General features: G+C 44.7%; 1 protein-coding gene across 1 annotated transcript in view; it reads left to right on the top strand.

Moving 5' to 3' along the window:
• Positions 1-23,737, top strand: part of LOC137535016 (uncharacterized) — a 39,956-nt gene extending 16,219 nt beyond the window's left edge. The window contains exons 10-19 of the mRNA XM_068256778.1: positions 1,209-1,306; positions 1,391-1,618; positions 2,019-2,148; positions 3,920-3,990; positions 4,074-4,301; positions 4,702-4,831; positions 6,330-6,427; positions 6,512-6,739; positions 8,031-8,160; positions 20,795-23,737. Of these exons, the coding sequence (XP_068112879.1) occupies positions 1,209-1,306; positions 1,391-1,618; positions 2,019-2,148; positions 3,920-3,990; positions 4,074-4,301; positions 4,702-4,831; positions 6,330-6,427; positions 6,512-6,739; positions 8,031-8,160; positions 20,795-22,944 (3,491 nt within the window). The 3' untranslated portion in view covers positions 22,945-23,737. The remainder of the gene's footprint in view (positions 1-1,208; positions 1,307-1,390; positions 1,619-2,018; positions 2,149-3,919; positions 3,991-4,073; positions 4,302-4,701; positions 4,832-6,329; positions 6,428-6,511; positions 6,740-8,030; positions 8,161-20,794) is intronic.
• The last annotated feature ends 924 nt before the right edge of the window (positions 23,738-24,661 follow it).

Raw genomic sequence — 24,661 nt, forward strand, 5'->3', positions numbered from 1 at the left:
AATGAGGAGGATATACTGTACACCATATGAAAGGCCCATCTCCATTCTTCAGTATAACATCATAGCACCAACACATGAGGAGGAGATACTGTACACCATATGAAAGGCCCATCTCCATTCCTCAGCATAACATCATAGTACCAACAAATGAGGAGGAGATACTGTACACCATATGAAAGGCCCATCTCCATTCCTCAGTATAACATCATAGCACCAACAAATGTGGAGGAGATACTGTACACCATATGAAAGGCCCATCTCCATTCCTCAGTATAACATCATAGCACCAACAAATGAGGAGGAGATACTGTACACCATATGAAAGGCCCATCTCCATTCCTCAGTATAACATCATAGCGCCAACACATGAGGAGGGGATACTGCACACCATATGAAAGGCCCATCTGCATTCCTCAGTATAACATCACAGTACCAACAAATGAGGAGGAGATGCTGTACACCATATGAAAGGCCCATCTCCATTCCTCAGTATAACATCATAGCACCAACAAATGAGGAGGAAATACTGTACACCATATGAGAGGCCCATCTCCATTCCTCAGTATAACATCATAGCACCAACAAATGAGGAGGAGATACTGTACACCATATGAAAGGCCCATCTCCATTCCTCAGTATAACATCATAGTACCAACAAATGAGGAGGAGATACTGGACACCATATGAGAGGCCCATCTCCATTCCTCAGTATAACATCATAGCACCAACAAATGAGGAGGAGATACTCTACACCATATAAAAGGCCCATCCCTATTCCTCAGTATAACATCATAGCACCAACAAATGAGGAGGAGATACTGTACACCATATGAAAGGCCCATCTCCATTCCTCAGTATAACATCATAGCACCAACAAATGAGGAGGAGATACTGTACACCATATGAAAGGCCCATCTCCATTCCTCAGTATAACATCATAGTGCCAACAAATGAGGAGGAGATACCGTACACCATATGAAAGGCCCATCTCCATTCCTCAGTATAACATCATAGTACCAACAAATGAGGAGGAGATACTGTATACCATAAGAAAGGTCCATCTCCATTCCTCAGTATAAAGTCATATTACAAACAAATGTGGATATAAGTCCAGGTTTGCTGATTCCCTTCTGCTATCCTCACTGCAGATGAATGTAGATATTTGTAAATTAGACTAAATGTATTCATCCAGTGTGTGTTTCCTTCAGATGGATCCAGTAACAGAAACCTACCAGAAGGATGTACAGGTCCTCTTTATTTCCAGGATTGTACACGGGATGATCACACCAGCCCTCACAATTACCAGGTAAAAAAAGTCATTGAACACCACAAACAATGTAATCTGATTTTTACTTTGTTAATATTAATGTTATCTTTTCTATATTTCCAGAATGTAAGGCAGAACACTGTAAGCACTACTGGTGAAGAAGAGGTGAAAGAGGAGGAGGGAGCAGACAGTGTGATGGAGGAGGCGGAGCTCTCAGGAGGACATAAAGATCTCTGTAGTAACTTTAAGAACGAATCCTCTATCCACACAAACCAACCAGGGAGATGTACAGGTCCTCTTTATTCCCAGGATTGTGCAAAAAAAGATTACAGCTATGTGTCACAATATCAGGTAAGTGGAACTGAGGGCTTACAATTTAAAGGAACCATATTGTGTACAATAGTAATACATGTATACGCATACATATAAGTTGTACATTTGTCCCAGAGTAAAAAGCACTATGAATTACTTTTTTCCTGTGTTGCTGTCACTTACAGTAAGTAGTAGGACTCTAACATATCTTACAATTTTTTTGACTAGTTCATCTCCTCATGGGGGAATCTCATGATTTTATTTATTTTTGAAAATCCCTGGACAGTAGTTGTTCAGGCCAACTGCCAAAGCAGTGTGGACACCAGTAGAAAGACTGCCCTGTATCCTTATCAATCTTTTATAATTATATTCTTCTGCAGTCTTATTCATGTATTCTAATGTGTGAAATGTACTTTCTTCTATGATTTTGTGGGTTTAGGCTGAAGAACTGACTAATATAAAACATGAGGTTAAAGAAGAGGAAGAGGAGACAGAAGTGACGGGTGGCCGGCAGTGTGTGGAGGAGGGGGACATGATGGTGACCAGTGAATTAGGAATGTCAGTTTCAGGTGAGGAAATAACCTGATACTGAATTGGTCTTATTTTACTTCTTAGTTTTAAGGGGGTCTCCAAGAGTAAGAGAACTATAGGTGCGCTGATAGCATCAAAATATGTTGTGTGTTATTTGCGATAATCCGTTTTATTTGCACTGAAAAAAAAGCGTTATAGGATTAGCTTTTAAGAGTCACTCCCTTCTTCACATTAGCTGTATTAGTACCAAACTGTAACACAGGAACACCAGGTATAAATAATTATTTTTATAGTTAGATGTCAGTAAAAACAAAAACAAACGTTGTGGTGGCCATACATGGTAAATTTTTTTCATCCAATCTTAACAATTCTATGTAGTATAAGGGAACTGCCTAAATTATCCTTTTAGTATATTCACTTAATTTACCCTTATATTACATAGAAATGGTAAGATTGGATGAAAAAATTGTACCATGTATGGCAACCATTAGAGACTTTTACCTCAGTAGTTGAAAGTCTGTGGATAGTCCAGATTTGTCCTGGGTCCTCATAGATTCCACCGTTACAGCATAGGTTCCTTCTTCATCTTCTGGCCGAGCTCCTGGCCATGGATGAGTGCATTTGGACTCAGTATGTTTAAGTTAGGTCCAGGAATGTCCATAGTATAAACAAATAAGGAGGAGCTATTGTACACCATATGAAAGGCTAATCTCTATTCATTAGTAGTATAACATCATAATACCAATAAATGAAGAGGAGACACTGGACACCATATGAGAGGTCCATCTCCATTCCTCAGTATAACATCATAGCACCAACACATGAGGAGGAGATACTGTACACCATATGAGAGGTCCATCTCCATTCCTCAGCATAACATCATAGTACCAACAAATGAGGAGGAGATACTGTACACCATATGAAAGGTCCATCTCCATTCCTCAGCATAACATCAAAGTACCAACAAATGAGGAGGAGATACTGTACACCATATGAAAGGCCCATCTCCATTCCTCAGTATAACATCATAGTACCAACAAATGAGGAGGAGATACTGTACACCATATGAAAGGCCCATCTCCATTCCTCAGTATAACATCATAGTACCAACACATGAGGAGGAGATACTGTACACCATATGAAAGGCCCATCTACATTCCTCAGTATAACATCATAGTACTAACAAATGAGGAGGAGATACTGTACACCATATGAAAGGCCCATCTCTATTCCTCAGTATAACATCATAGTACTAACAAATGGGGAGGAGATACTGTACACCATATGAAAGGCCCATCTACATTCCTCAGCATAACATCATAGTACTAACAAATGAGGAGGAGATACTGTACACCATATGAAAGGCCCATCTCTATTCCTCAGTATAACATCATAGTACTAACAAATGGGGAGGAGATACTGTACACCATATGAAAGGCCCATCTACATTCCTCAGCATAACATCATAGTACTAACAAATGAGGAGGAGATACTGTACACCATATGAAAGGCCCATCTCCATTCCTCAGTATAACATCATAGTACCAACACATGAGGAGGAGATACTGTACACCATATGAAAGGCCCATCTCCAATCCTCAGTATAACATCATAGTACTAACAAATGAGGAGGAGATACTGTACACCATATGAAAGGCCCATCTCCATTCCTCAGTATAAATTCATATTACAAACAAATGTGCATATAAGTCCAGGTTTGCTGATTCCCTTCTGCTATCCTCACTGCAGATGAATGGAGATGTTTGTAAATTAGACTAAATGTATTCAGTCAGTGTGTGTTTCCTTCAGATGGATCCAGTAACAGAAACCTACCAGAAGGATGTACACGGGATGATCACACCAGCCCTCACAATCACCAGGTAAAAAAGTCATTGAACACCACAAACAATGTAATCTGATTTTTACTTTGTTAATATTAATGTTATCTTTATTATATTTCCAGAATGTAAGGCAGAACACTGTAAGCACTACTGGTGAAGAAGAGGTGAAAGAGGAGGAGGGAGCAGACAGTGTGATGGAGGAGGCGGAGCTCTCAGGAGGACATAAAGATCTCTGTAGTAACTTTAAGAACGAATCCTCCATCCACACAAACCAACCAGGGAGATGTACAGGTCCTCTTTATTCCCAGGATTGTGCAAAAAAAGATTACAGCTATGTGTCACAATATCAGGTAAGTGGAACTGAGGGCTTACAATTTAAAGGAACCATATTGTGTACAATAGTAATACATGTATACGCATACATATAAGTTGTACATTTGTCCCAGAGTAAAATGCACTATGAATTACTTTTTTCCTGTGTTGCTGTCACTTACTGTAAGTAGTAGGACTCTAACATATCTTACAATTTTTTTGACTAGTTCATCTCCTCATGGGGGAATCTCATGATTGTATTTATTTTTGAAAATCCCTGGACAGTAGTTGTTCAGGCCAACTGCCAAAGCAGTGTGGACACCAGTAGAAAGACTGTCCTGTATCCTTATCAATCTTTTATAATTTTATTCTTCTGCAGTCTTATTCATGTATTCTAATGTGTGAAATGTTCTTTCTTTTATGATGTTGTTGGTTTAGGCTGAAGAACTGACTAATATAAAAGTTGAGGTTAAAGAAGAAGAAGAGGAGACAGAAGTGACGGGTGGCCGGCAGTGTATGGAGGAGGGGGACATGATGGTGACCAGTGAATTAGGAATGCCAGTTTCAGGTGAGGAAATAACCTGATACTGAAGTGGTCTTATTTTACTTCTTAGTTTTAAGGGGGTCTCCAAGAGTAAGATAACTATAGGTGCAGTAACAGCATCGGAATATGTTATGTTATTTGTGATAATCTGTTATATTTGCACTTACAAAAGCTGTTATAGGATTAGCTTTTGAGAGTCACTCCCTTTGCCACATTAGCTGTATAAGTAGCAAACTGTTAAACAGGAACATCAGGTATAAATAATTATATTTAGATTCAGAAGTCAGTAAAAAAAAAAAGTTAGAGACTTACCTCAGTAGTTCAAAGTCTGTGGATAGTCCAGATTTGTACTGGATCCTCATAGATTCTACTGTTACAGCATAGGCTCCTTCTTCATCTTCTAGTCGGCTCCTGGCCATGGGTGCGTGATTCTGGACTGAGTATGTGCAAGCAAGGTTCATGAATGTCCATAGTACAAATAAATAAGGAGGAGATATTGTACACCGTATGAAAGGCCCATCTCCATTCCTCAGTATAACATCATAGCACCAACAAATGAGGAGGAGATACTGCACACCATATGAAAGGCCCATCTCCATTCCTCAGTATAACATCATAGTACCAACAAATGAGGAGGAGATATTTTACACCCTATGAAAGGCCCATCTCCATTCCTCAGCATAACCTCATAGTACCAACAAATGAGGAGCAGATGCTATACACCCTAGGTTCTCAACATGTGGTACGCGTACCCCAGGGGGTACTTCTGATGGTTCCAGGGGGTACTCTGGTTTGATATACTTAACCAAGAACAACAAATTTAGAGTTTTAGAGAATGATAAATCTTATTTAAACTACACTAAATTAGTATTTTAGCTAATCAAAAGCAATAGTAAATGCTTGGAAATTGTTTAGCACCAATTATAATGTACTACGATTAAATAGATATTTGTCAAGGGGTACTTGGGATAATGTTTATTATGCTAGGGGGTACTTGGTGAGTACAGGGTTTTAAAAGGGGTACATACCAATAAAATGTTGAGAAACACTGCTATACACCATATGAAGGGTCCATCTCTGTTCTTCATATAACATTATAGTACCAACAAATGAGGAGGAGATACTGCACACCATATGAAAGGCCCATCTCCAGTCCTCAGTATATAACATCATAGTCCCAACAAATGAGGAGGAGATACTGTACACCATATGAAAGGCCCATCCATCTCTATTCCTCGGTATAACATCCTAGTACCAACAAATGAGTAGGATGTACTGTACACTATATGAAAGGTCCATCTCCAGTCCTCAGTATAACATCATAGCACCAACAAATGAGGGGGAGATACTGTACATCATATGAAAGGCCCATCTCCATTCCTCAGTATAACATCATAGCACCAACAAATGAGGAGGAGATAAGTCCAGGTTTGCTGATTCCCTTCTGCTATCCTCACTGCAGATGCATGAAGATGTTTCTAAATTAGGCTTATTGTATTCAGTCAGTGTGTGTTTTCTTTAGGTGGATCTAGTAAGAGAAACCCACCAGAAGGATGTACAGGTCCTCTTTATTCCTTGGATTTTTCACAGGAAGATCACTCCAGCCCTCTCAATTATCAGGTAAAAAAGTTATTTAAAACCACAAACAATGAAATATGATGTTTACTTTGTTAACATTAATGTTATATTTTATAATATATTTAGAATGTAAAGCAGAACAATGTAAGCATTACTGGTGAAGAAGAGGTGAAAGAGGAGGAGGGAGCAGACAGTGTGATGGAGGAGGCGGAGCTCTCAGGAGGACACAAAGATCTCTGTAGTAACTATAAGATTGAATCATTAATTCACACAATCCCACCAGAGAGAAGCACAGGTTCTCTTTATCCCCAGGATTGTCCACAGGAAGATCACAGCTATGTGCTGAAATATCAGGTAGGTGGAAGTGAGGGTTTACAATTGAAAGGAACCGTATTGTAAACAACTGTACAATAGTAATACATGTATATGCATACATATAAGATGTACATTTGTCCCAGAGTAAAATGCACTATGAATTACTTTCTTCCTGTGTTGCTCTTACTTACAGTAAGTATCATGATTCGAACAGATCTTACAGTTTTTGACTAGTTCATCTCCTCATGGGAGAATCTCAGGATTTTCTTTTATTTTTTGAAAGCACTGGACAGTAGTTTTTCACTCCAACTGCAAAAACAGTGTGGAAACCAGTAGGGAGACTGTCCTGCATCCTTATCAATCTCTGAAATTATAATGATATTCTTCTGCAAAGTCTTATTCATTCATTCTAATGTGTAACACAAGAAGTAAGAAGCCGGCACCATCTGTATCTTCTGCTCTTTTATTGCATTAAAGCATAGACATATTCCAGCAATAGTAATGCAACGTTTCAAGGCTGCACGCCTCTTTATCAAGCTAAGCTGGGAATGACACTTGCATAACAAACATACATGTATTTATACTGATCATGGATGGCAGCAGCCAATAGAATTCAAATACACTCGTACCAATCATAATGGTCCTAGTATTGCGGACCTGATGGGGAACTTTTATGCTGCTAACCTGATAGGATGCTGAGTCCAGGAACCTCCCATCTGGTGTGTCCCTCCTGGCCACCGGCTCGAAACCTCCTTTGTCCGCCTCCCTATGCCGCCCATAGCGTGACGACATGCAGGGCTCCCATCAGGTCCGCTATATGCGGAGGAGGTGGCGCCCGTGCATTGGGAGGCGGACAAAGGAGGTTTCGAGCCGGTGGCCAGGAGGGACACACCAGATGGGAGGTTCCTGGACTCAGCATCCTATCAGGTTAGCAGCATAAAAGTTCCCCATCAGGTCCGCAATACTAGGACCATTATGATTGGTACGAGTGTATTTGAATTCTATTGGCTGCTGCCATCCATGATCAGTATAAATACATGTATGTTTGTTATGCAAGTGTCATTCCCAGCTTAGCTTGATAAAGAGGCGTGCAGCCTTGAAACGTTGCATTACTATTGCTGGAATATGTCTATGCTTTAATGCAATAAAAGAGCAGAAGATACAGATGGTGCCGGCTTCTTACTTCTTGTGTTGCTGATTGATCAAAAGTGCTGTTGGATCGCTGGCCGGGCATGTCGATTTGAAAGTCTCACAGAGTGTGCAGTCACACAATTGCAACTTCATTCTAATGTGTGGAATATTGTGTCTTATATGATTTTTGTGGGTTTAGGCTGAAGAACTGACTGATCTGAAACATGAGATTAAAGAAGAAGAAGAGGAGACAGAAGTGACGGGTGGCCGGCAGTGTATGGAGGAGGGGGACATGATGGTGACCAGTGAATTAGGAATGCCAGTTTCAGGTGAAGAAATAACCTTACCTGACCTATTCTATGCTGACACTGAGATCCTCTCCATCCCCTCATTAGATATAAGCTGCTCGCCATTAGTATGAATTATCCTTTGGTTTTTTTTATTGGTAGACTAGTTGAAGACCCAGCATTGGTTGGGTATGTATTTGAAGTGTAACAAGTAGAGCAAAGAAACTGGCACTGCAGATAGTCAGGAAGCATGCATAGGGATAAGCATGAGGTGCTGAGGAGTTAGTAACGGGTACTGCTGATAATTGCGTGCTCAAACTAAGAAACAACAGCAATTTCCAATGTAGCAAATAGTAGGGAAGCAGTTGGCACATGCAATGTTTACAGCATAAAAAAGCTTTATTCCATTTGGCTTCATGCAAAATGCTAAGCAAACATGTCCATTTAAAATTGGTCCTACCCGATACTCAGATGGCTGTGGGGTGAGGTGGGAGCAGTGGGGGTCGCCTTACGATCGTTTCGCTCTCCTGAGCGTCTTCAGAGGCAATGCGCACGTGTTAAATGGGTATGTATTTGGTTGTTGCTGAGCCCGGACATTCTTCTAACCTTGGCAAACAGTCAATCAGTAACCAAGTTTGTGAGCTTTGGGGTCCTGGTCATCAATAATGTGAGAATGGATGCAGTTCAAATTTTCCCATTGAAATCAAGCAAAACTATAATAATAATCCAAACATTTGTATAGCGCTCTTCTCCTGTTGGACTCCAAGCGGTCAAGAGCTGCAGCCACTGGGATGCGCTCAAGGGGCCACCCTGTTGTGTTAGGGAGTCTTGCCTTGAACTCCTTACTGAATAGGTACTGATCCTAGCCAGGATTCAAATCCTGGTCTCCCATGTTAAAGGCGGTGCCCTTAACCAGTACACTATCCAGCCACTGGATAACAAAAGTTTATTTTCTTAAAACAGAAAGTATTTGCAATAATTCAGGTTGGTGTAAGCATATGATGCCTCCCAGTGCATCACTGCTGAAATATGCAAATTCTCCATTGTTGTCCCTGTAATCTAAACACGCCTCCAGATCCACTGGAATGCAATGATGTGTCAGCTTGTTAAATATACATAACTACAATAATCCAACATGCATACAGACCGTTTCAGACTGATCGGTCTTCATCAGTGCATGGCATGGATTAATGTGGCTCTATGGGGTAGGACTTGAAACACACAGAGTTACAGAGTACTCAGCAAGACCATGGTGAACCAGAACTCCTAGAAGTGTGTAATGCTGGGCATACACGGCGTCGAGGGAGGATTATCAATTGAGCCTTATGGCTCGATTGATGATATCCGACGTGACCGATCACCGCGGGGATCGATTCCGCGCTCGATACCCGCGGGCGGACGATAGCGGTGAATCGAGCGGAAGATAAGAAGCGTCGGCGGGGACGAGCGGGAATCGATCCGGGCACACGCGGGGATGAGGAGGGAGTCGATCTGGCGGCTAATCGAGCCGCCGAATCGCCTCGTGTATGCCCAGCATAAGAGGCCACATTGGACCAACAAGCTGACACATCTTTGCATTCCAGCCGATCTGAAGGTATGTTTAGCTTACAGGGACAACAATGGGTGATTTGCATATTTCAGCAGTGATGCTGCTATTTTACTAAGAGGGCCTTTTTGGTCCATTGTAGCCCCTTACACACCCCTAGGAGTTCTGGTTCACAATGAGCTTGCTGGGTACTCAAACAACTCTGATTGGCTGTTGCAGGCTCCACACACTTTCCTTAATATTAATCCCAGTCATCCAGTGACCAACCGTGCCAAGTTTGAGAACCCTGCCATTAACAGTGTAAGAATGGCTGCAGTTGAAATTTTACCATGTAAAAATGTTGTTGGCTCTGCCCACTTTTCTAACCTTGATGCACAGTTAGAGATGGCCCGAACGGTTTGCGCGAACAACGCGGGTTCGCGGTCGTGTAGAAATGCGAACGTATAGCGAGTTTGACCCGCCCCCAATACTACATCATTGGGCTAAACTTTGACCCTCTACATCACAGTCAGCAGATACATGACAGGCAATCAGGCTGCACTCCCTCCTGGACCCCGTCATCCACCCCCCCAGCCCCCACCCCCCGATAAAAGGCAGCAGCGTCGGCCATTTTCTCACTCTGTCTGCTGCTGCTATAGTGAGAGAAGGGAGAGACATTGGAGAGATAGGGAAAGCGTTAGTTAGGAGGTCTTGTTAGCTTGCGCCTTGCTGATATTTGATGCTGAAAAGCACCACAAAAAAGCTCTTTTGAGAGCTAATGTTCTTGGGATGTGTTTTTTTTTTTTTTTTTGTGTGTGGCCCACTGACACTGCATATGCAGCCCTGTCTGTCGCAGCTGGCCCTTGCTAATTGCTATACTGTGCCAGGCCCAACACATTCACTGCATACCTTTTCACTGCACCTGTGTGACTTCACATTGTTATACCACCAGTCACTGCATACCTTTCACTGCATCTGTGTGACAGCACACTGTTTTATATACCAGTCAGTGCATACCTTTTCACTGCACCTGTTTGACTGCACATTGTATTATAATACCAGTCAGTGCATAACTTTCACTGCATCTGTGTTACTGCACATTGTATTATACCAGCAGTCAGTGTATACTTTTAACTGCATCTCTGTGACTGCACATTGTATTATACCAGTCAGTGCATACCTTACACTTGAATGGATGGTATAATTGCCCTCCATAACAGATTCTCGTTATAGGATTTCAAGTGTATTCATCTCATCATTATACAGCAGTCAGTGCATACCTTTCACTGCTTCTGTGTGACTGCACATTGTATTACACCAGCAGTCAGTGTACACCTTTCACTGCATCTGTGTGACTGCACATTGTATTAGTCAAGACAGTGCACACCTTTCACTTCATATCCCCCCCCCCCCCAATATGGACAAAACAACAGGCAGAGCCAGAGGCAGGCCACCCGGCAGGTCTGTTCAAGGTCGAGCTGACGTGATTTTGTGCGGCCTTGGACCAAAGTACAGTGTTCAGAAGGCACGTGCCATCAACTCCCAAGATTGTCAGGATGTAGTTGACTATTTAACACAGAACACCTCATCTTCCTCAGCTTCCGCATGAAACCGTGACATATCTTCCTCCTCCTGCTCTGATTCTGGCAACCCACTTAACACTTAACGCTCCATTTGACAGTATGCAGGAGTTATTTGGTGGGGAATTAACTGATTCACAGCCATTATTGTTACAACAAGATGAAGGCGCTAAGCATGTTACACCACCTCATATGTCTGAGTTAGCCGTCACTATGGACGTAAGGTATGAGGATGATTAAGTACCTGCTGTTGGTGCAGTTTTTGAGGTGGCTGATACAAGCAAAGCTGTTGAGGATGATGATGATGATGATGATGATACTGCCATGGATGTCACGTAGGTTCCCAATAGACCAGATGAACGGGGGGACGGTTCAGAGAGGGAGTCAGAGAGGAGTAGGAGGAGATGAGTTGCTGAAATAAGCAGGGGGAGCTCGTCATCAGAAACAGCTTGTGGCAGTGTCCAGCGGTATGTATCGCCATCTATGGACAGCCAGCCAACATGCCCTTCAACGTCAGCTGCTGCCGCCACCACCACCACAATGCCATCATCCCAGGGCTCAGCAGTGTGGACATTTTTTCATGTGTCTGCCTCAGATGAGAGCGATGCCATCTACTCTCTGCCACCATAAATTGAGTCGTGGAAAGACCAAGACCTGCATAGGGACAACTGCCTTACCTAGGCACATGATGAAATAGCACAAACTGCAATGGGATGACCACCTGAGGAGAAGCAGCACACAAAAGCAAAGCCACCCTCCACCTCCTCTTCTTCCTTCAGATGCAGCATTTTCAGTCGCTTTAGTCCTTGCACCTTCACAGCCACCCTCCTTCACTCCGCCTCTCACCTTGAGCGGTCCTGCTCCTCTGCCTACAGCAGCCAGGTGTCCGTTAAGGAAATCTTTGAGCCCAAGAAGCCAATGTCTGCCAGTCACCCCGTTGCCTGGTGTCTGACAGCTTTGGTGGAACTGTTAGCTCTCCAGCTGTTACCATACCAGCTGGTGGACTCTGAGGCCTTCCAAAAATTTGTGGCGATTGGGACACCACAGTGGAAGATACCAGGCCACAATTATTTCTCAAACAAGGTGATACCCTAGCTGTACCGTGATGTTGAAAGGCAAGTGGTGTCATCTCTGGCACACAGCGTTGGGTCAAGGGTCCATCTGACCACGGATGCCTGGTCTGCAAAGCACAGTCAGGGCAGGTACATTACTTATACAACACATTAGGTCAACCTGGTGACCGCTGGCAAGCAGGGAGTACAGCGGACCTAGTTGTGACACCTCCACGGCTTGCAGGCAGGTCTGCTGCCATCTCCTTCTCTTCCTACTCCTCCTGCTACATCCTCTTCGCTGTCGTCCTCCTCGGCCGAGTGGCAGTGCTACTCTACTGGTGCTGCGATCTCCTCTCCAACTACACACCCCCAGCTCCCCAGGGCCTGTGCTGCATGCCAGGTACAACGGTGTCACACCATCTTGGACATGTCTTGCGTCAAAGCCGAGAGTCATACTGGAGCAGCTCTCCTGGCTGCTCTGAACAAACAAGTGGATCAGTGGCTGACCCCGCACCAGCTGGAGATCGGCAACGTGGTGTGGGACAAAGGCAGCAATCTCATTTCGGCTTTGATTTGGGGAAGTTGACACATGTACTCTGCATGGCACATGTGCTGAATCTAATAATCCAAAGATTTGTGTGTAAGTACCCAGGCTTACATGAGGTCCTGAAGCAGTACAGGAAGGTGTGTGGGCATTTCAGGCGTTCCTACATGGCCATGGCGCACTTGGCCGATATTCAGCAGAGAAAACACTTGCCGGTGAAGCGATTGATTTGCCATAGCCCTACTCGCTGGAATTCAATGCTTCTGATGTTTGACCACCTGCTACAACAGGAGAAAGCCGTCAATGAGTATCTGTACAGCTACGGTGCTAGAGCAGGCTCTGGGGAGCTGGGGATTGTCTTGCCGAGGTACTGGACATTCATGCGTAATGCCTGAAGGCTCATGCGTCTGTTTGAGGAGATGACAAACCCGGTGAGTCGCAGTAAAGGCGCCATCAGCGACTTGATCCCATATGTTTTCTTCCTGGAGCATGCTGTGGGTAGAGTGGCGGATCAAGCTGTAGAGCAACGTGAACAGGAAGAGTGGGAACAATCATCAGCAGAACAGATTTGTCATCGACACCTGCGGCAGCACAGAGGAGGGGGGAGGAGGAGTCGTCTGGGGAAGAGGAGTCAGATGAGGGAGGTAGGTTTTTTTGAGGAGGAGGCAGAAGAACAACCGCAGCAGGCGTTGCAGGGGGCTTGTGCTGCTCACCTTTACCGTGGTATTGTTCATGGCTGGGGGGAAGAGTAGAACTTCCAAGATGCCATGTAGATGGAAGAAAAAAGAAAAATGCTGGCACTGCACTAGCCGTATGCTGTCCAGGGAGGAGAGGGGGGGGGGGGGGGGGGAAGGGCGACACAGTCCAATGTTGACACGTATGTGCTGTATGTTGTATATCTTCAGCGTGCTCAGGTCAGAGTAGTATCTGAATGCCAAAGGAAAAGGAGGAAACCGGCACTGCTGTCATATACTTTAATCCAAATACTTAAAAAAGCGGAGTAACATTATCCATTTCAAGAATCAAAATCCAAAGACACATACCATTGGTGACTGTGGGTGGTGCGGTGGGTGCGGAGGGTGCAGAGCCTTACGGCCGTTTCACGCGTCTTGCGCTTCTACGGAGGCTGCAGGGGGGTACTGGCGCAAGCAGACTTATATATTGTAACTAAACCTGCGCGCGGCATCTCGCCGCTAAAGGCGCCGCCCCCCCTGGCCATCACAACAAGCCTCCCGATAGGCCGCTCAAACGAGCGGAGGCTACTGGGAGCGAGTGACGTCAGGCACTTCCTGACTACGGTGGCCTGTGTGTGAGACACTCTATTAGGTCTCCCAGGCAACCCATGCAAACCAGGCCAACAACGTAAGTCAGGAAAACCTGCTGCCATCTTGTGGCAATATAAAATATAGACGTTGTTTTCCGTCTACGCATTGTGGTGCCCCTGCGGTAGGTTTTATATGGGGGAAACCACTAGGTCTCTCAACAGGAGATTTCGTGAGCACTTCCACTCAATTGGGTCAGGCAGAGGCTCTACTCGGGTGATAACCCACATGAGAGAAGCCCATCAAGCAGACCCTACAAAGTTGACTTTTGCTGGTTTGTTGCACGTCCCACTCCCAAGACGCGGAGGGAACAGAGAAAGCAACCTGAAAAGGGAAGAGGCCCGCATGATTTTAAAAACTGATGCTATGGGCCCACTTGGAATGAACGACCACACTGACCTCTCATGTTTTTTGGACCCCTGACCCCTGGGAGTGTGGGTTGCACTCTCGTCTTAGATGAATTGACCTATTGTATTAGAGAATATTGGGAAATGTTAGAGTATTCCTTCCTATTTGCACAAATAGGGGCACCCTGTCTTTGAGTCTGCAAATGTGAGTGTGGTTTTTCCCCCCCTTCCTTCCTGATGCCTCTCCCTTGCTCATGGTTTCCTCCCCCCCCCCCCTTTTCTCCTCCCCCCCCCCTTTTTTTTTTTTCCCCAATACCCTCCCCTCCTCCCCCTCCCACCCTTCCCCTCCTTCTCACCCTCCCATCCGAACTTTTGTTCCCCCCCCCCCTTTTCTTTTCCCCCCCCTTTCATCCCTTTTTCCCTCCCCCCCCCCCTTTTTCTTTCCCCGTGCTCCTCCCCCTTCCACCTCCGGTCCCCCAGCACACACTCATGTCATACTAATAGCTCCCATTTTTTACTATTCCCTTTGATGTGCCCATCCTTCCAATAATGGTCCATTTCAGCCCCCCACAGGTATAGGCCTAGGTTTTGCCTGTACTTTTCATCATGCCTTGCTGACACAAACATTTTTTTGAAATTAATGTCCCATAACTTTCTTCTCTCTTGATTACTTTGGCCCTCTCCAGCATAAGGGGGAACAGGTAGTTATTTTTCCATCCCGGTTCCCCCTTGTTGATTGTTTTTAAGTTTCCAACATATATTCCCGTCACTTCTGGTCAGTATGAATAAATATTTGCACAAAAACCAGGGTCCCTGGCCTATTCACATGCACTTTTTCATTATGCATTTTTGCACAATATTTTACCTACTACCTCACCATACAAGTGTCCCAGCTATTTGCACTATCCATTACAGGTTTACCATGAAATATTGTCACTTAGTCATGTTTATTGATGCACAATCATGTTTTGATCTTCCATGTCCAGGGACAGCACTGATTGCACTTTAAAGATATGTAGGAATGTTTTACATGCATTAATATGCTCTTATAATTTTAACAATGTTTAAATTTCACACTATGTAAATGTTTTGAAGCCTGACAGACGCAATATTTTATATTGCCACAAGATGGCAGCAGGTTTTCCTGACTTACGTTGTTGGCCTGGTTTGCATGGGTTGCCTGGGAGACCTAATAGAGTGTCTCCCACACAGGCCACCGTAGTCAGGAAGTGCCTGACATCACTCGCTCCCAGTAGCCTCCGCTCGTTTGAGCGGCATATCGGGAGGCTTGTTGTGATGGCCAGGGGGGGGCGGCGCCTTTAGCGGCGAGATGCTGCGTGCAGATTTAGTTACAATATATAAGTCTGCTTGCGCCAGTACCCCCCTGCAGCCTCCGTAGAAGCGCAAGACGCGTGAAACGGCCGTAAGGCTCTGCACCCTCCGCACCCACCGCACCACCCACAGTCACCAATGGTATGTGTCTTTGGATTTTGATTCTTGAAATGGATAATGTTACTCTGCTTTTTTAAGTATTTGGATTAAAGTATATGACAGCAGTGCCGATTTCCTCCTTTTCCTTTGGAAGAGTAGAACTTACCTCACATTACTGAGGAAGAGCAAGAGGAGATGGCTAGTAGGTCGGCATCCATCTTTATTCAGATGGGGTCTTTCATGATGTCCAGCCTGTTGAGGGACCCCCGTATAAAAAAATTCAAGGGGAATGACCTGTACTGGGTGGCCACGCTACTAGACCCTCGGTATAAGCACAAAGTGGCAGACCTGTTACCAACTCAACACAAGGCGGAAAGGATGCAGCACTTGCAGAACAAGCTGTCAATGATGCTTTACAATGCATTTAAGGGTGATGTGACAGCATAACGGAATAAAGGGGACACTGCCAGTAATCTTCTTCCTCCTCCTCCCATGTCCATGCAGGCAAGGACAGGACGCTCTAGCGATCTCATGGCGATGTCAGACATTCGGACATTCTTTAGTCCAACGCCTCGCCTTAGCCCTTCCGTATCCACCCTCCACCAATGCCTCAACTGGCAGGTAGCCGACTACCTTGCGTTAAGTGCGGATATAGACACTCTGAGCAGCGATAAACCCCTGGACTACTGGGTGCGCAGGCTCGACCTGTGGCCAGAGCTGTCACAATTTGCCATCCAACTTCTGGCTTGCCCTGACTCAAGCGTCCGGTCAGAAAGGACCTTCAGCGCAGCTGGAGGCATGGTCACTGAGAAGAAAAGTCACCCAGGTCAAAAAAGTGTTCAGTACCTCACCCTTATCAAAATGAATGAGGCATGGATCCCGGAGGGCTACTGTCTGCCCCAAGACTAAGTCAGTCCCTGCACACAGCATCTTTGCCCGCACGCGTGTGACTGCCTGCCCCGAAACTAAGTTGGTCCCCAGGCACCACACAGCATCTCTGCCTGCAGGCCACTTGACTGCCTTCTCCGCCACCACCAACAGGGTCCAGGACTCCAGGTGGTTACCTGAATTTTTAAGGCCGCTGCTAGCAGCGGCCGCTAACAAAATCAATAATAATTTTTCTGGTGCGTGTACATGCCTTCCTAATTTTCCTGGCTGCACAGTGGCGGCTGCAACAACAAACAAAAGGCATGTAAATGGGTCAATTCCCCTTCGTGATCGTTACCTTGCTGCGGTGAAGGGGCTTGCATATCACAATGAAGCAATGACTTATATGAGTGTGTTGGGGGGCACACTTGACCCAAGATAATAAGGTTGTTGCTTCATTGTGGACAGACCAAAGTCAATCAGCTGGACACTCACTGTTGTTCTGTCATTGAGCTACCTCAGCCCGACCATATGGGCTTGAAAACCACCATCGCCTGCACTCTCGCCATCGTGCGCACCAGTCCAGCACGGCAATCACTACACAAACAGCTGTTTGTGGTGCGTTACACAGTGAGTTTGGTCTGTCAGTGTGAAGCAGTACACTTCTTACACTACCTGCTGATCCATGTCTACACACTCAAGATGTTTTCATGCACTTTATGTCTCCAATTTAGGAATGCAATGTGATTTCTGCCCTTTAGGGATTTTAACGCTACTTTGCGTCAAATCCGTTATTTTCCCAGGGACTTTTGGCATGTATCCTACTCCGCCATGCCCCCTCCAGGTGTTAGACCCCTTGAAACATCTTTTCCATCACTTTTGTGGGCAGAAACAGTGTCTGTAGTTTTTAAAGTTTGCCTGCCCATTGAAGTCTATTGCAGTTCGCATGGTTCACGCGAATGCGAACTTTTGCGGAAGTCCGCGTTCGAGGTTCGCGAACCTAAAATCGGAGGTTTGAGCCATCTCTACACACAGTCACTCAATGGCCAAGTTTGTGAGCCTTGGGGTTTTTTGGCATCAGTAATGTGAGAATGGAAGCAGTATATCGATCAAACAAATCTGATTAGCTGTATGCGGGTCCACCCTTTTTCTAAATTAAAATCCCAGTGCAGCCATCATGTCCACCACATAACAACTGCGGCTGACATGCTTCTACACGCACGCACGCACGCACGCGCACACACACACACACACACACACACACACACACGTGCTATCATCATCTCTTCCACATAGCAAGTGCCGCCATCAGAAACCTTCCCCCCCCCCCCCCCGCATGACAAGTGCAGCCATCAGAACCCCCTCCCCAACCGCTTGCATGACAAATGCAGCCATCATGTCCCCACATAGCAAGTGCAGCCATCATGCCCCCCCTTCCCGCTTGACAAGTGCAGCCCTCTTCTCACGCACATAACAAGTGCAGCCATCATGTCCCCCAGGTAACATGCAGTCTTCATTCACTATATTTTCCCTTTGCCTACAAAACTCCAATGACTGACATTATTCATCTGCTATGTTTAGTATACATTACCTATTATCCCTGGTCCCGACTTATGCTGCACATTCCCAACTTCCCAGCCCTTCACTTGTCTTATCTGTCTCCCCAACCCCAGCTACACATACATCCAGTACTACTCTCCAGCCTCCTGTCCCCACTGACGTTATATCTTCTTACTCCCCTCCTCCAATATACTGTATATTCTCTAATACCTCCCAGGCCCCACGCTCTATACTACCCCCTTAAATATCCCCATATTCCAGTCATTTATTATCATTAATCGTCTCAGTGCTTCCCTGGTGCCTCTATGTATTTCTCTTTAACGCTTTCCTCCCATTTACTCCGACCAACATAATCAGATTCAAAGAACTCGGTCCAAATATTTGCGGATATTGAAGGGGGAGGAAGTTCTGTCTGATTTAATACCACACCTTCCAGCTGTCATTTTTGGGAGAGCCCCTCAGGAGGGGTAAGCTTCTGGATCCTAAAGAGGCCTCCCCCATCCTCCTCAATTCCGCCGCTAGCACCCCCAGAAAATGGCGGGGGGGGGGGGGGCAGAAGCAGCTGCAGTATGTGCCACTATTTACATCTGCACAGGCGCAGTTCCAGCTCCCCCTCTGGCTCCGACGGAAATAGCTGGGGATCCCAGCACTGGAACGAAGAGACGGAGGAGAACGGGAAGCCTCATTAGGATCCAGAGGCTTCCCCCTCCTGAGTACCTTCCAGGGGCATTTTATTTTCCTTGCGGGTTTTCTTTAAACCTTGGTGGGACTTGATTGGTCCATTTTTACGGTGCATACAGATTTATCTAATCCTGCATGAACTTGGAAATATTTGCATGTCATTGGTCATCCTTAGCAGCTAATGCTTCATACACACTTGAGATAAAAGTCTTTGGAAAATGCAAGATCACAGACCAATTTTACCCCCTTCCATGTAGTATGAGAGCCATACTCTACAGAGTCTATTCTATGGAGCTGAACTCCCCATCAGATAAAACCTTTGCAAAATGCTGCACACACAGATGCCCGTACACACTCAAAAGATCATTCTCTGCAAAAGATCTGTTCCTGCAAAATGCATTCATAGTCTATGAGATCTGCAGATCCTCATACACACTTGGTTTAACAGACAATCATCTGCAGATCAGACAATCATCTGCAGATCAGATCCACCAGGATGGATTTTCAGATCTGCAGATGATTGCCAGATATGCAGATGAAGTCTGTTAAACCAGGTGTGTATGAGGATCTGCAGATCTCATAGACTATGAATGCATTTTGCAGGAACAGATCTTTTGCAGATAATGATCTTTTGAATGAGTATGGGCATCTTTGCGTGCAGCATCTTGCAAAGATTTTATCTGATGGGGAGTTCAGCTCCATAGAATAGACTGTGTAGAGTTTGGCTCTCATACTACATGGAAGGGGGTAAAATTGGTCTGTGATCTTGCATTTTCCAAAGACTTTTATCTCAAGTGTGTATGAAGCATAAGACTCTCCATATGCGTGGCAGACGGCCAGTTTGGGACTCTTGTTATACACAAGAGGAGACACATGGGTGAGCTTCCTTTGTCAGGTAGGAATTTACCTGTTAAACTTAACAAGCCTAATAGACCTAAACCCAGGAAACAGAATCCAACCCCTGGAGCATCTGGACCTATTGTCCCAGCTACAAGTCCTCCCTCTCAGGGTCACCAGCCTCCCTCCCACCATTTTTCTTAATTGTTATGGACTTGTTTTCTAATACAACAATCATTGTTATCTCCCTACTTGAGGCACTGTATTTTCTATATACATATAGGGGAATTGGGGTTGGTTTCTGCAATGAAGGACACCCACTACTAACTTCCAGGTGATTTCCAGTTTAGTTGACCCAGGGATTTATCTGAACTTGTAAGGGTTCTTCGTCTTCCTCTGGATCAGCTGGGATATGGGCGGCTTTGGGACAGTGATTTTGTTTCTTTGTTCTTCTGCTTGAACTTGATGGACAGATGTCCTTTTTCAACCAACTATGATACTGTTACTTCATATGTTTTAAATGTATGTTTAAAGAGGGCTTGGATGCTTTTCTTGAAGGGAAGGACATCCATGGCTATAATTATTAGGTAATTCCCAGTAGAGTTGATCCAGGGATTTATATGACTTCCATCTGGAGACAGGAAGGAATATTTCCCTCAAAGGCTAATTGGCCCAGGCCTTGTAAGAAATCTTCACCTTCCTCTGGATCAGCTGGGATATATGCGGCTTCATGGCAGTGATTGTTTCTTTGTTCTTCTGGTTGAACTTGATGGACAGATGTCCTTTTTCAACCAACTATGATACTATTTTGTACTGCAGCCAAATCTATGCTTGAGCTCTGTGACACTTCTGTCTACTAGAGCAGCATACAGGATTCCAAACTACACAACAGAAGCTATAAACATTGTTTTATATTTGTTCCCCCAACAGACAGAAATGATGTGAGGAACCCCTTGGAGGTCCATCCTATTCCACCTCCAGATGGTGCTACAGAAGATGATGGCGTCACACAATGGTCTCCAATCACTGTGAATACACATCATAGAGATCACAGTGCAGATGGGTCACCCTCTGATCCTGAGGAATCTTCTGACCAATCACATTCTATAAAAGCTCCATCCATTGCTGAGGACTCTGCCAGTAACACATGTGCTGATAGGTGTGAAGCTGGTAAACGATTATCATGTTCTGAATGCGGTGAAAGCTTTAGTAGGAAATCCACTCTTACTTCTCATCTTAAAACACACATAGAGTGGCATCCTTATTCATGTTCAGAGTGTGGGAAAGTTTTCACTGAGAACAAAGGCCTTCTTCAACACCAGAAAACTCACACAGGTGAGCATCCTTTTTCATGCTTACACTGTGATAAACATTTTGTTACTAAAGGAAGTCTTATTAGACACCAGAAAGTTCATGAAAGTGAGCAACCTTTTTCATGTTCAGAGTGTGAGAAGCAATTTTCAACCAATAGTGACCTTGTTAGACACTTGAGAGGTCACACAGGGGAGAAGCCTTTTTCTTGTTCAGAGTGTGGGAAAGGCTTTATTCATAAATGTCACCTTATTAGGCATCAGGCATCTCACACAGGGGTTAAACCTTTTTTATGTGCACAATGTGGGAAGCGTTTTGTAGAAAAAGGTGACCTTGTTAGACACTTCAGAAGTCACACAGGAAAAAAGCCTTATTCATGTTCAGATTGTGGGAAGCATTTTATAAAAAAAGCTGACCTTGTTAGACACTTTAGAAGTCACACAGGTGAAAAGCCTTATTCATGTTCAGAGTGTGGGAAGCACTTTTTAGAAAAAGGTGCCCTTGTTAGACACTTCAGAAGTCACACAGGTGAAAAGCCTTATTCATGTTCAGATTGTGGGAAATGTTATTTTACAAGTGGAGGTCTTCTTAAGCATAGGAAAAGACATAGAGACATGCAACCTTTTCCATGTTCAGAGTGTGGGAAGAGATTTTTATCGAAGAGTGAGCTTCTTCGACATCTACAAATTCACACACGCGAGAAGTCTAATCCGTGTTCAGAGCGTGGGAAAGATTCTAGTTCTAAAGAGCGTCTTTGTACACCTCAGAGACATCATTCTGGCAACCGGCCATTTTCATGTTCAGAGTGTGGGAAGAAATTTTTAACTAATTTTGTCCTCGTTAGACATGTCAGAATTCACACAGGTGAGAAGCCTTACCCATGTTCAGAATGTGGGAAATGTTTTAGTGATAGTGGAGCTCTTATTAAACACATGAGAAGACACAAAGGTGAGCATCTTTTTTCATGTTCTGAATGTGGAAAAGGTTTCTTTGATAAAACCAGCTTAAATAGACACCTGAAAACTCACACAGGTGAGAGGCCTTATTCATGTTCAGCTGAGAAGCCTTATGCATGTTCAGAGTGTGGGAAATGTTTTCGTAATAGCGGAGATCTTAATAAACACATAAGAAGACACAAAGGTGAGCATCTTTGTTCATGTTCTGAATGTGGAAAAGGTTTCTTTGATAAAACCAGCTTAAATAGACACCTGAAAACTCACACAGGTGAGAGGCCTTATTCATGTTCAGCTGAGAAGCCTTATGCATGTTCAGAGTGTGGGAAATGCTTTTTTCATAATGGAAACCTTAAAAGGCACATGAGAAGACACACCGGCAACCGTCCTTTTTCATGTTCAGAATGTGGGAAAAGCTTCTTTGAGAATGAAAATCTTCTGAGACATCTTAAAACTCACACAGGTGAGAGGCCTTATTCGTGTTCAGAGTGTGGAAAACGTTTTACTCAATGTGAAAATCTTAATAAGCACATGAGAAGACACAGAGGGGAGCGTCCTTTTTCATGTTTAGAATGCGGGAAAGGTTTCTTTGATAAAGGAAGCCTTCAGAGACACCAAAGAATTCACACAGGTGAGAAGCCATATGCATGTTCAGAGTGTGGGAAATATTTTGTTGAGAAGAGGAACCTTCATAAGCACATGAGAAGACACACCGGCAAGAGCTCCTTTGAGAGTGGAAACCTTCAGACACATGAAAACTCAGACAAGAACTCATCTGCAATGAAATTAGAAACAGCTGATCTTGCCACCTGCTGAGGGGGGAAGGGGAACAATGATTGGGGATGGTGACACGTCTGGGTCTGTTGTGATTTTGGCTCTGGGGACTTTATAAAAAGAAAGATGAATTTATTGTGTAATCTGAGCTGCCTTTCCTGCACAGGAAGTGAGGTCTGTGAGCGCAGAATTTATATCTGTATTTCTGCAGTGATATTTCACAGGCTGACCTCTTCTGTCACTAGAAAGATGGATGATGGGGAGGAGCCTCTAAGAGATTGCTCCGCCCAGAATCTATAGGCAGAAACTGGTGAGGGGAGGGATTTGCTGGCTTTTATCTTTTGGGGACCCCAGTGCCATCATTCCCGACTTTGCTCCTGCTGACATTTAGCTGTTGCTGAAAACTCTCTGGTGTCCCCGCCCACCTTGTCATGTGACTGCCCTTGGTTTGTTATTCTCCGTTTTTGGTGTCCCCATCCCCCACAGTGACCAGCCAATCAGATGCAGAGTCAGTGTTAGAGGCCTGTATGCTACAGCAGTAAAGTGAGAAGACTTCTGCTTACACAACTCACCAGTCACACCAGCAGGAGGCGCTCCATTAAATCAAACATTTTTTTGTAATACTTAACATGTTACAGATGTTTTTTTTTCTTTTTACTGCTAAATCCCATAAATAAATAGTGTGAATATTTAGAATAACAGTAGAAGTTGCTATGGTGAGGAATCCCTAATCTCTTTGTACATGAAATGTTATTTGGATGATTATGGGTACATGTGATGTATGCTGTAAGCTTTTACTTTTGTTGTGGAAAAAGTTATAAAAAGTATCTGTATACCAGCTGTCCTAAATATGTTATCCGCCACTTCCCTCTAGCCTACATAGCGGCATGGGCACAAGCTAACATCCGTGGAGTGATTATTGCTTTCTGTAAGAACCTCCCTTCCAGCTGCACCAAGCAAAGTGCACCACCAACCGGCATGTACCACCTCCTAACGGGGACTATATATGATAAGGAGGTCACATTTATTCCATACTATGCTCCAAATGCCCCTCAGTCAGGATTCCTCTCCCACCTGCTCCAGGTAATTGCTCACCATAGGGTGGGTTGTGTGATCCGGTCAAGAGACTCCCAATGTTGCTCTTGATCCCAGATTAGTTAGGCAGAAAGGCCAGAACCCATCGCAAACCAAGGTTGTGCAAGAGGACAGGGTCCGCGAAGCGAAGAAAAACAGCGCAGGAGATTTAAAAAGTGCTGCCCTAGGCCATAATACGAATTATGGCTAAAGCGGAACTGAATATTGCTAAAATCAAACAGTTTCACATACCTGGGGCTTTCCCCAAGCCCCCAGCAGCCATTCTGTCCTGCGCCGGTCCTGCATGATCCTCTGTTCTCCCGCCACCAGCAAGTTTCATTGGCAACTGCGCCCACGTGCCCAGGGCTACACGAACCTTTCTTCATGTTCCTGCCCACTATAGCATCCTGTGCTAATGCTATGCAAAGCTTTCTTTGCCTTCCCACCCGCTATAGCATCCCGTGCTAATGTTACACAAAGCTTTTTTCACGTTCCTGCCTGCTATAGCGTCCTGCGCTATCAGCGCAGAATGCTATAGCGGGCTGTAACGCGAAAAAAGCTACACGTAGCCCAGGGTGCACAGGCACAATTGCCGTCGACTGTCACGAAACTTGCTGGCAACGGGGGAACAGAGGATTGTGCAGGACCGGCACGGGACCGGACGGCTGCTGGGGGCTTCAGGAAG

The sequence above is a fragment of the Hyperolius riggenbachi genome, chromosome 10, assembly GCF_040937935.1.
Source record: "Hyperolius riggenbachi isolate aHypRig1 chromosome 10, aHypRig1.pri, whole genome shotgun sequence".
Classification (NCBI taxonomy): Eukaryota; Metazoa; Chordata; class Amphibia; order Anura; family Hyperoliidae; genus Hyperolius; species Hyperolius riggenbachi.